This window comes from Amphiura filiformis, chromosome 20 (assembly GCF_039555335.1).
Source record: "Amphiura filiformis chromosome 20, Afil_fr2py, whole genome shotgun sequence".
NCBI classification, from domain to species: Eukaryota; Metazoa; Echinodermata; class Ophiuroidea; order Amphilepidida; family Amphiuridae; genus Amphiura; species Amphiura filiformis.
The window spans coordinates 1,825,556-1,838,506 of record NC_092647.1 but is presented as its reverse complement, the minus strand read 5'-3'; the positions used below and the strand labels follow the sequence as shown (position 1 = coordinate 1,838,506).

The window sequence follows — 12,951 nt, the reverse complement described above, 5'->3', positions numbered from 1 at the left end:
CTTGAAAAATTGTACAATATAGAGAAATCCCTCATGACTTTTAGTTACAGATAATGTAAATACTTATCACCACATGCAACTATCGATACCACCACCAATTTGTTTTGCACCAGAAATAAGCATTTTTCATGTTCAAAATTCAAAGGTAACACCTTTCCAATGCATTTGTCCTTAAAATCTGAATGTGTTTTAGTGTAGTTTTTGTTTAATGATGGAACAAGTTTTGCACTATGTTAGGGCTTATGGTCTGGACATGTTGAAATAAATTGAAATTATTATTTTGAATTTCCATTTGGGTTACTCAAAATATTATATCCTAACTCCCAAGCAGGGCTATGACCTATGTTTACACTAGCCAACCAGGCCATTACGTTTTTAAAAAGTCACCAGCCCAACTACAAAATTACCAGTCCAACATTTTTAAATATAATTATTATTTCTCTTTGATTACACTGATCTTCAAATGTTACCTACCAATCTGGTAGATTCCGTCAGTCAGAATGGCAAATGAATGAATACAACAACACAAAATCGTGTTATTTAAAGGATAAAATGTGGCTGGGCGTAAATGCCGAGCAATGCATTTTAATATATTTATGTAGGTATAACAATTGTGCAACATGTTTTGCCTATAAATAAATCGAATTGAACTGTTATGCTATGTTCATTTATTTGCCATTCTGATGATAATTTATTACTTGTTTCAGCTTCAGTAACAACTCATACACATTGCCCTGGGGTGAAATATTAACCAGAAGGACCTGCATTAATATATCCAGCGTTACAGCACTCAAATATTCAACGGAACAAGTATTCAGTTTTATCTTCAAATGATTTTTAACAAAACAACCATTCAACATGAAATATTTGATGTTGATAGTAATCGACATCAAATATTCAACAGTGAAACTTTTTGTGTCAACAAACATCGTTAAAATGACTTGATTGAATAATACTTGGTAACGTATTCAACATTGAATAAAAAATAAGTGTACTTCAAACTTAAATGGTCCCAGGGAATTATTGAGGTGACACAGTACCCAGAACAGATACAAACCCACCTGATGGCAGAGTTCCTGCCTTTGCAACCTTAGAATCCGCTTCGACAAAGAAAAAAAACCCTGTTCTACGGACGGACGGACAGACCTGCTGAATAGGATCAGTCAGTTCAGATTTTTTATCTGGAAGAAGCTATATGACCATAAAAATCTTTTAGCAAAAATATTTTGAAAAATTTCTGAAATTTCTGATTATTTTCCAAAAAATGTAAGTCCATTTCGGTCAAACAAATGTTTTAAATTTCATACAGCTAAAAATATCCCCAAAGCTCAAAATATGGGTCATTCGAGTCCGCTGAACAAAGTTTTTTTTCCACTTCACCTTATGTAAGAGGACTACAAAACATTTTCTTACACAGCTTCATTTTTACACTTGGGCCTAAAACCATCATAATAGCCTAATTCAAGTTTACCCAGAAAATGTGTATTTTTAATAAGTTTCTAACTAATACAAATACATTTTAAACAATGCTTTGGTATATGTATATAATAAGACATTTTTTATAGTATCACAAATGGCATTTTTACAAAATCATCATCAATAATAATTATTGTGCGAGCATGTATTTCAAATTCTTTACAAAGTGACTAAGTAAGCTTAAATGAAAACTTTCCTGGCTGTTTTTGTATTTACAGCTTTTATATAATACAAGTAGCAGAAATGTACAAATTTAAATTAATTTGCCTTGGAAATATCTATAAAGGTTATGTTGTGTCAGAGCACAGGCCAAAGTGCCCATCACTTTTTCTGTGACTGTTTGGGCCAGACTCCCCTGAATCAACTTGTGGCTAGTTCGCTCCCCTTCCGCACAACAAGTCTATTTAACCCTTCCCAGCACTGCATTATACCAGTACCCATTTATACACCTGGGTAGAGAGACACAACAGAGGTTAAGAGTCTTGTCTAGGGACACAACATGATAGCAACACCGCTGGGGTTCGAACCCATAACCCTCCGACTATGAGTCCGAGCCCTACTGCTCGGCCACCATGACCTTCTAGGACAAGATAAAACAAAGATTAATAATCTAGTAACCTAAAGGCATGATGACAGGCATGGAATAAATCAAATTGAATAAATACTTTTGCATGCAATAAACAATATATATTTTAAGAAAATATTTGGAATATTTTTTCCAAAAAATCAACTGTCTCCAACAGGTCTAATTAAAATTCAACATAATCTATTCTATAACATGCATTTTGATATGCTTAGGCTACAACACAAAATTACGGTTGAATAAAACACAGAAAATTTGAAATATTATCGTTAATATTATAAATATTTACAATTTGCACATATTTTGATTCTTTTACATCATTCAATTCCAAACCCAGCTTTTTTGCCTTTTATCCATAAAGTGAGAAAAAAAATCCCAAGCCAAGAAAACCGGGAAAATTGTGACTCAATTCAACATATTGTGTCCAGTGAATGCAGGAACATCAAATGTAAGTTGATTCTTCATGTAAATTCTCTTTCTCTTTGCAGTACAACCAGTTCCAATGATTTTCTACATATTGCATTTCTGGTGACCAATAGACCATTCCTATAAATGGCACCTTCCTGCAGTTGATAGGGTGAACACAGGGCCGGATTAACCATAGGGCCAGATGAGCCTGGGCCCAAGGCCCCAAAAATTGCCCTGTGGAGTGTGCATCTTCCATTTTAGCCGAAAAAAACCAAAACGTTTTGGTCTAAAATAGGGTACAAAATTGTGCATGCTTACGCGCGCACTGGTATGTTATATAGCAAAATTCAGTTTCAATTTGGGCTAAAATAGTCTTTAAATTGATTCTTCTGGACCTTGCTTTCGTTACCTTATAATTCATGATATCGATGTGATATGTTCACCCCCTCAATGTCAGGTATGCGCCACTTATAGGAATGGTCTATAACCAATCATACATTGACATCACTTGGACCTTTAGACAATTTATAGCAATAGCACAAGGCAGTTATTGGGGTAGTATTCCATTTAAATTCCATACTCCCCCCCCCCTGTGAAAGATTCTGGAAAATCTTTCACATGGGGAGTATAAATTTCAAATGGAATGACCACATTCATACACCCTCTGAGAAAGAAAGATTCAACCTGAAGCTGGAGGGTGAGTTTCAAATGGATCTGCCTAATGTGTTCATTCCATGTGTTCATACTCCCCCTGTGGAAGTTATTTCCAAAATCTTCTACAAGGGTGGTGTGGATTTAATGGAATAGCCCATTGCATGTCTTTGCAAATAAGACGTCTTGCACTCACATCATAAATAAAGATTTAACTAGGATATATCTTAAGTGCCTAAAAACTACATTTAAGTACCGTTTTCAATCTGCAATTTCATAAGCACCCAGGATCCTTAGTAAAATTATATTTTTAAAAGGGGCGCTTTATCCGAAAGTAAAAATGACAAGATTTTCCAGTGTTCTCATACATGATACTTAGTTCTGTTTAGCACCATATCAAAACACCCTGGGAATGAGAACATTAACTTGACAATAGAGGCCCGGCATGCTTTTATAGATAGACTCCAAACGAAGGTTTAGAAATATACAATCAATGATCAGCTCGTAATAGGCGAGAATTATTCAGATTTTGTTACTGCGTGTGTCAATAAAGCCCCAACTTTCTCCTGCGTAAATTAAAGCGCACATCTGCCAAGCAAACCATGGTTTGCCAAGCTCTTTGTACGCTATTCTATATCAATCCATGATGTTATGAGTCCTGCCTATTACAAGTTGATCAGAGTATAGCATCTCTGGCTGTAATGCCGGGTACATGGTATTCAATATACTGTTGGGATCAACCTATAGTGCACATTTTACTATTTACTATGGACTTAAGGGATCTGGAATGAGCGTTTTGAGCGTTTCGACAGTATTTTTTATGGAACATGAGAGCACCTCAGACGTATCGAATTGCATTTTGAATATGAAGCATGTCTTTCTGATATCAAATAATTTTCATTTTTTGTAAATCACGATATAATACAAATTTTATGACAAGTTATAAAAATTTGATATTTTTCAAATTTTTGATATATAACAGTCCTCGAAGTAAATTTTATAAATCTAATGTTATATTCTTAAAGTGTATGTAGCTGGGAGGAAAAGCCGACGATCAATTGAAAATTTTGACCTTTCATATTGAAGATATGGATTTTTTTCCCCAAAAGACCAAATTTTTTGGGTGTTTTGGGAAAAAATCCATACCTTCAATACTGTAAAGGTCAAAATTTTCAATTGATCGTCGGCTTTTCATCCCACCTATACACGTTAAGTATAAATCATCAGATTTGTAAAGTTTACTTCGAGTACTGTTAAATATCAAAAATATCAATTTTTAATGATTTGCCATAAAATGTGTATTACACTGCGAATTTCAAAAAAACAACATTATTTGATATCAGAATGACATTCTTCGTATTCAGAATGCAACTCGATATGTCTGATGTGCTCTAATGTCCCACAATAAATACTGTCCAAACGTTCATACCCCTTCCCTTAACTGGTGTGTATGTTAGCCATAATAGTCGTATGCTTCTATTGAAAAGGGTTGAACATTTGGCCTTCATACACTCTTAGATAGTGAGACCCAATCAGGGCAAATATGCCAGGAGTGTATTAATTGTGTACAGTTGCAGTCAAGCACCCCAAGTACTACGGCTATCTACGTCACATACACATGCAGGGCCTCTATTCCAATGGTTAAATTTCGTCAAGTTGTGGATATTTGACATCATTCTGAAGATCATTCTATCATTCCACATGAAGTTTAAATCCCAAATGTGACCAAATGATAAAGTAAGGACGCTATAAATATACAACCATCCGCCTATCAATCACTACATACGTCATCATAATTGAACCAAGAAAACATCAACTTGATTTATGAGTGTGTCATATCTCCAACTTCAGCATCAACACTCTATAATCAAGGTCACCCAATGTCATGGCTCAAGACGTACTGAATGAAGTAGGCTCAACATATTCAGGGCTTGCTGTAATACTGTTTCATCTCCATTTTGAGAAAATTGTATTTAAAGAATTCTGCCCTTCTTTTCTTTGTTTTGTTTTGCTTTTATGACAAGGTTTATCTAGGTATTAAACTACAAATATCATCTTGTAATTGCTGATAGATTTGCACCCATATAGCTATTAACTTCTTTGCTGAAGCTGGCCTGAGGTCTGATAGCAGGGATATTGCGCAGGGCCTGGATTTCTACTACAATCACAGAATCGATTCTCGTAATGATTCTCGTAAGATTTGGTTGCGAGAATCAACTTCTCTCATTGTATCATACAGTAAGTGCAGTGACAATGATGGATTTTGATTCTCCTTAACCAAGGCGAAATCTAGGCCTTGATGCGCAAGGAGAGCAAAAAATCTTTGATGGCAGACACTGTTTGATCATGGTATCTCAAAACAAGATCGTGGGATCTTTATAAAGACCGTCAAAGCCCAAGATTGGCAGTTTGTGTTTGGTATTAGCTGGTACAGTAGTTCTGGTTCTGGACCTTGTAGAATATACAATGAAAGAGTGTTGCTACTACGATGGCATAACAAGCGAATACGGTAATCAAGATACTCGTCTTCACTGCTCTGTGGCTTGACTGGGATTGGAATCTGAAAACCCATTATTTTTGTAAAATGTTCCCATACCAAAATCTCATTTTTACCAAAAATGGAGATAAAACAGTATTGCCCTCAGCCCTCGACATACTGAATGGAATAATATAATAAAAAATAAGTTTAGAGCATGACACTTCTACAAGGTTCAGTTAAGTTTTACAAATAAATTAAATAATCATTCAGATTATTTTATAGTACCATAATAACACATTATACTGAGCATGTCATGCTGCCATAAAACCCACATAATTCACTCGCATTTAATTGTTTCTTGCGAGTCTCTCCAAAAAAATACAATCACATATATATATATATATGCATTTCTCTACGGACTCATTTGTTGGCTATATTTAGACCTAGATCCAAAAATACACAAACACTCTTAAAATCATTGTCAGTGGTAGATTTATATAAGTTAATACAAGTAAAAATATTGTACTGATGTTGAAACATTTCCATCCGAGAGTAATCGTCACACAGCTGTATTCTGTATAATAGATAATAGCTAGCAAGTCATCTATATGATATTTGAACAAGCATGGAACACTATTAATGTACACTACAGATAAATATCTCAAGATGGGCGCTGAGTAAGTATTGCTGGATTCAATGTCATGCCGCTTGCCCCTCTGATGATGATTTTCAAGTCAGTTTTTATCAGGCCAGCAACACCAGCGGACACAATTTTTTCGATACATTAATCACACCACTGTATCCCTGAATTCATATCAACTCCGGAGCGTTGTCGATGGTTACAATTTTTTACCAATGAGCAAAAGATGACAACACCGGTGTCGAAATCCTGCTACTGCTTAGTGAGTGCCGCTTGCAGATAACTGCTAGTAATATTGGCAAAGTGGAATGCCGCAATGAACCCATCGTAAGGCTTCCCTATTGGTAGCTTAAACCATTCATAGTTGTGATGTATTATTGGTGCAGATTATCTTTCTGTTACAATCCCAATATCGTCACTGGGCGGGAAAAACCTTGTATTTACTTTTTGCCCTTGAACATGGATGGAGCAAAATATTCAGTATAAAGTATACACCTACAAGGCTTTATCCATTTTCAAGGGCCCAAAGTAAATATGAGGTGTTTCCTGCATGTACTTTTGGCCCTTGAACATGTATGAAGCAACCTCTTCAATATAAAGTCTACACCTACAAAGCTTTTTCCACGTCCAAGGGCCAAAAGTACATATATGAGATTTTTCCCGCCCAGTGACGATATTCTGATGCTGCATATATGACCATATTCCATTAGAATCCTATAATTCTGAACTTGACCTTATTGATGTGTTGATTTGTCGACATCTTAGCGATGTCGGATCTTGAGATTAGATGCTTGTCGACAATGAAAATTCTACCTGACAACAGCCCTAGTACTTGACAACAGCCCTAGTACAGAGGCCACCTGTTCTTACCTTGTTCACAAAGCAGGGGCAGAAGCTCTGTTATCAATAGCATTTAGGTATCCAATTCTGACTGGTTTATATTTGCAAATACAAACTTTTCGATGACATTTTCCAGCCAAAAGCTACTCCGGTACAATTGCTATCAGGCATTTTTGTGTAGCCCATGATGTCAACTACCTACGGTAAAAGTGCAGCTTTGCCTCTCTAAGTGGTACCTTTCAACCCCCCGGGCTCACACACTAACAAATTCCTATTGCTGCCGACCAGAGATACACCGCTGCCCAGATACTTTGTGGCTATTCTAGAGTACCAATGCAGTACCAATCAAATACCAGTGTGTGCACTCTACGTATGATTCCAATATGTGTACCCCAGAGTACCCACACAGGTACTCTACGGGTACAGGTCACTGTGGGTACAGGTACTCTAGAGTACCTCTGGGGGCACCAGCAATAGGAATCTGGTAGTGTAGATACAAAAGATGTCATACCAGTTTTGACACCAAAGTAGAAAAACCTTACATACATGGCTCATGAAATTCATACACAGATAATGTAATAATAATTGGAATATAACATACTTATGCATGACTGCACACAGAATTGCAACACACCATATGCATTGTATGTCAAGTTCAGCTGATTTCATACTTTCCTGCCGCTTGCCGCTCTGAAGAAGATTTTACTTCACTGCGCAATCGCACCAAAAACGCTAGCGGTGACCAGCGGCGAGCCGATATATCGATTACTCCACCACTTTGCCGCGGCGGCAGCAGGAGTTGAATTCAAGTCAACTCTGAGCGGTGCCGCTCTGACGTATAAGAACAAAATACGATTTTGGAGCGGTGCTGAGTGGCAAGAGTGGCTTTCAGAGTCATACCGCTGCCACTCAGCGGTGTGCCGAAAACTACAAGCGGCACGATGAAGCGTCATGCCGCTCAGCGGCAAGCGGCAGAAAGTATGAAACCAGCATTACTTCCATGCAGAGGTAAATACAGGGCTAAACTGTTGAAGGCAACATACACTCACATACAATAGAGTGCTAATCACACTAAGTCACTGTTTATTCCCTGTATATGTTATTCCATTGTATGTTGCATTCAGGCATTGCCATAAATATAGATGCCTAAAAGTTGGATCAGGAGTTTTGTAATTGAGTAATTTTACTAATTTCAAAGATGCGTTGGAAGCTTTTAGGAGAAACCAGGCCTATTTTCTATGCAGTAAAATAATTTAATCACAGCATACATGGGCTATAGCCTCATTCCTGGTACCTAGATATATTTAAAAATATAGAGTGTCATCATACACTTTGACCTCGTGTAATAAAGAGTTCAATCTCATTCCTAACAAGGTCATTTGATGACCACACACACATATTGGGAGTTTAAGAACTGTGTACTAAGATTGAGATAGTGTACAATTCTAGTGATCACTATAGTGATACATTTGTAGTATGTACATGTTGACTACTCGGTGCCAGAAAGGGTAAGTGCATTAGCTGCCATGTGTAGATGAGTACAATATACTCAATATACTGACATGAGTAAATTGCCAAATGTTCACAGGGCAGCTATTGTACCCACTTCTGGCAATGAGCAGTCCATGTATAGTACATTTCTCTTACAAATGCTCTAGAATTATACATGACCTTGTCTTCATAATGGCTGTGAGAAAATCTTCAATTTTAACATTACCTGTAAGTTAACCAGTGCAACATGGATTGCAGAATAGGGTGCAACTCTACTATAGTCTTATTACAAGACTGTAAACTCCGTAAACGAGGACTGGACTCAAGTCTAGCAAGTTGCACCCTATTCGGTAATTGTACCCATGGAGCCGTTTCAAGAGCTGTATCATAACATTTTTTTGCCAGTTGGACTGGACCAGTAGTTCTAATAATGAAAGGTTACCGCTCTGCCTACAAAAATAATCAGTCTGCATAATAATTGGGTAGTTCACAATGAACTAAAAGTCGTCGTTGTGGCCCCTGAACATGTTTAAAACAAAACTGCCAACCAGTGAGTTACTTAAGGGGTTTTGCTTTAAACATGTTCAGGGGCCAATGACACAAGTTTTTCCTGTTCAATGACAAAGTGTCACTTACCAGTCAGGGGTTTTGTACCCACCCACCATTAACCACTACAGTAAGCCAAAAAATTAAGGTACCAGTTATGTTTACCCCCTGTATATCCTAAACAAATGCAGATATGTCATAATTGGAACCAGCAGCTAATAGCTGAATCATTTAGCTCCAATTTAAGACTTCATTCATTGAAATTGTTCAAGAAATAAAGACACAATGATCCAAAACCCCAAGGAAGGTGCCAATATAAAAGTTGCAGTTTCTTCCATTGCAGGCGCTATTTATTTGTACACAAAGCGTTCACGAATAAGGGGACAAGCGCCGTGCCTCCATTGATTAGCACGTTAAAACTAGCGTCATGCTTTCATTGATTTGAACATAAAAGTGCAACTTTTGATTTCGCCTTATCAGTAGGTTTTAGATCACTGTTTCTTTAATTCTGAACCAATTTCAACAAATAGGGTCTTGAATCAGAGCTAAGGAGTTCAGGAATTAGCTACTTGTTTTAATTTTGACATATTCATCTTTATTTAGGATATACAGAGGTGAACACAACTGGTACCTTAATTTTTTGTCTTACTGTATATAGGGGATCAGGTGGATGTTAAGACACAGCCCTGTTATTTCTACAACTTGATCAACATTCAAGAAGACTGACTTGCCAGACACATGTACTATCATCATCAATCTACTATTCATGTAATATTACAGATTAGTTTGCACATGACTTACATACCACCATCATACCCACCACTTGCACAGTTCATTATCCGTGAGCGATGAAATTTGCACATTTGCCAAGATTTACACATGTGACTCGATCTTGTCCATGGTGGCCAAAGGAGGCATTTCTGACAATTGAGTTATTATAATTATTGCCTTGCACAAACATAAGGCTATCATCTGGAGACACTAAAGGTCTAATATACTTGATTTTAAAGTTCTGAAGTTTTGTGATGTCTATTTTCTTTTGTAGTTTATCATGTTTTATTCCATATTTTTGCCTTTATCTCAATTTCAAATTTGCTGTTCTTCACCTCCACAGACCAGATCATGTCACATACACAGTTCTTATTTACACTCCCTTTTTTAAAAGCAAAAACCAGTTTAGTATGGTATATCTGGGTCTAAGCTAGGATTTGACAAGCACCCATCATTTTCCCCGTCCAAAATTTGACCCTGAAAATATAAATCAGACCTCTGAGGCTCTGCCCCTTCTGCGGGTTCAGTTGGTAGCCTTCACATTGTTGATGCGAGCATGCACTTCATTTTCACCAAAGCTGCCTGTCCAAATTTGACCCTGAAAACATAAAACCAGGCCTCTGCCGCTTCTGGGGGTTCAGTCAGTTCAATAAGCTCTTACAAATGCTACAACCTTGATTTAGGGCCCACACCTATTTACCATTGCGCAGCCTTCCCCAGTCAGCTTACTGCAGCCACAAAGATGTGCTGTGATATTTAGATATGGGCCCTTATTAGCTGAGACTAGTATACCTAGTATACCGTAAACGTTCGCCTAATGGCGCTATGGGCTCCCTTGACATAACTGGAATTTTAGACACAAACTAAAAGTGCCCTCCCATAAAAATCCCACCAGCAAATAAGGGCATGTGTACTCTTAATTCTTGTTGGGATTTTTAGAGGAGGGAGCTCTTTTTTGCACATGAAATTTATCCCAAGGTAAAGGAGCCCAGGTGCGCCATTAGGCGAACGTTTACGGTATACTATTCTCAGCTTAAAATTAGTCTGATCTTTTATTCTAGCATTTTTTTAGAATACATCAAATGTCCCAGTCATTACGTTTGCCTGCCGAGGAACAAACTGCCTGTCCAAAATGACAGGTGGACAGGTGGCTAGCTAACAGCCCTCGAATTAACCCATGGCACCCACCCACCCCCACTGCCATAATGCCCTCGAAATATGTCCTTTACCAACAGCAGTCACTTGCCGTGCCCACTAATGAAGTTGCCGTCGGTGCCCCAGCCCTGCCCCTTCATTATAAAATCATCTATCAGACTGTTTGTGTTTTCTTCGCTTTTGAGAAATTGCCTTGGTGTCCTTCTCAAATTTTCGACAGTTGCCATGATGCCATCTTGAAATATTGCAAACTGCCGTCCTGCCTTGCCTTTTCAGTGAAAATCCAAGGCAATTATCAACTTGCCCTAAAAAAGTTGCTGTGCCCCTTCAGATCCTTAATTCGAGGGCTGCTAGCTAACACCCTGGTATATATATATATATATATCATACATTACCACTGCATTGTGCAACAAAGATGGACGTTAACACAGATTAAATGCCAATTCTCATTTTGAAGATTTTTCATTAAGTTTATCTACAGCTGCTCTGGGCAAATTCTCAACATCTTGTTTTAAAGCTCTAAATCTACAATAATATTAATAATACTTTTGTGGGTGGGCAATAGAGGGCGCTGTGCTCAAAGGAATGCATTGGGATTGGCTCTGGGATCCTTCTGGTTCCTGAAGCGGAATGTTATCCATATTCCAATAATCTGTAAGAAATAGGAACAGAATCAAACAATTAGCAAATGAACACACTTTTATATCCATCATAGCTTGAAATGTTTGGAATATTTCAATTTCAATTTATTATGAAATAACATTGTGGCCCAAAGGCCAAAGTGCATTTTTTATGATATTAAACACCATATAAAATCATTACCATACTTACAAAATATATTACATTTCAATTATTGCAAAAGAACATACTTCTCATATTTAAGCAGGACATCACTTCAGTTTTTGTCCATGATTAAAAGTAAACCCTCTTTGTGAATTAGACATTGAAATTAAATCATACATGTATGCATATTATTGAGTCAACTGTTTAAGAAACATTTTCGTAAAACTATATAGTATTAAAACATATCCAAATGTTTTTTTCCACCAAACATATTTTGAGCATATATTCATGTAAATAGAAATCTGATGCTACTCATTGTAATTCATCCTTTGCCAACACATCCCTTTTTAAAGGGATTTTATTACTATTGACTTGATATACATAATGCATTAGTATGTATTTAAATAAGCATGAAGCATATATGGTTGTGAGGCAGACTTTTACAATGTGCAAGTGATGACAAATTAAACTTGAAACATTTTACAGCAAAACATACATCACCAACTTGGCGCATAAAAAAGGCAACTGCATGTGCTATTTGGTGCACAAAAGGGTTATCTGCCAATATTAAACAAAGACAGATACGCCTTTTCTGCTCCAGGCAGTTCATGCAGTTAGACTTTGTGTGCTCCAAGAACTCGACCTGTAGACATACATACAAGCAGATACATAGTGGGAACTGTGAATGTACAATGTACACAGGTAAAAGTTTCGGCTGTGTTTTGTGATCAACAGTGAAGAATTAACGTGAATTGCAGAGTAGGAATTAACGCAACATAAAAAAATAAAAACAGTATTGGTAAGTAACATGTCACACAATTCTGGCGATGACAGCGTTTAATTGAAGGTGGGAAGCTAATAACACAGGCTGACATCCGAAATGAAAACGAGTGTAATGAATGAAAATAAATTAAACATAAGGAATCAAACAAAGTATCAGATTCTTTGAACAAGTTCAATTGGAATGTTAGATTTAACTGTAAACATGGTTTGTTTTGAACAATTCCAGTGAAAAAATCTGAATTTCAACATTTTCTGGAATGCCAAGAAAATTGGATACTTTTCTGTAAACATGGTTTGTTTTGAACAATTCCAGTGAAAAATAATGTTGAAGTACTTACATTTTTA

General features: G+C 36.9%; 1 protein-coding gene across 2 annotated transcripts in view; it reads right to left on the bottom strand.

Annotated features, from left to right (window-relative positions):
• Window positions 1-11,546: 11,546 nt before the first annotated feature.
• The window catches only part of LOC140142781 (tetraspanin-31-B-like), a 54,315-nt gene continuing 52,910 nt past the window's right edge, over window positions 11,547-12,951 (bottom strand). For both annotated transcript variants that reach the window (XM_072164779.1, XM_072164778.1), the window contains one exon: window positions 11,547-11,692. In XM_072164779.1, coding sequence (XP_072020880.1) covers window positions 11,618-11,692 — 75 coding nt within the window. In that variant the 3' untranslated portion in view covers window positions 11,547-11,617. The remainder of the gene's footprint in view (window positions 11,693-12,951) is intronic.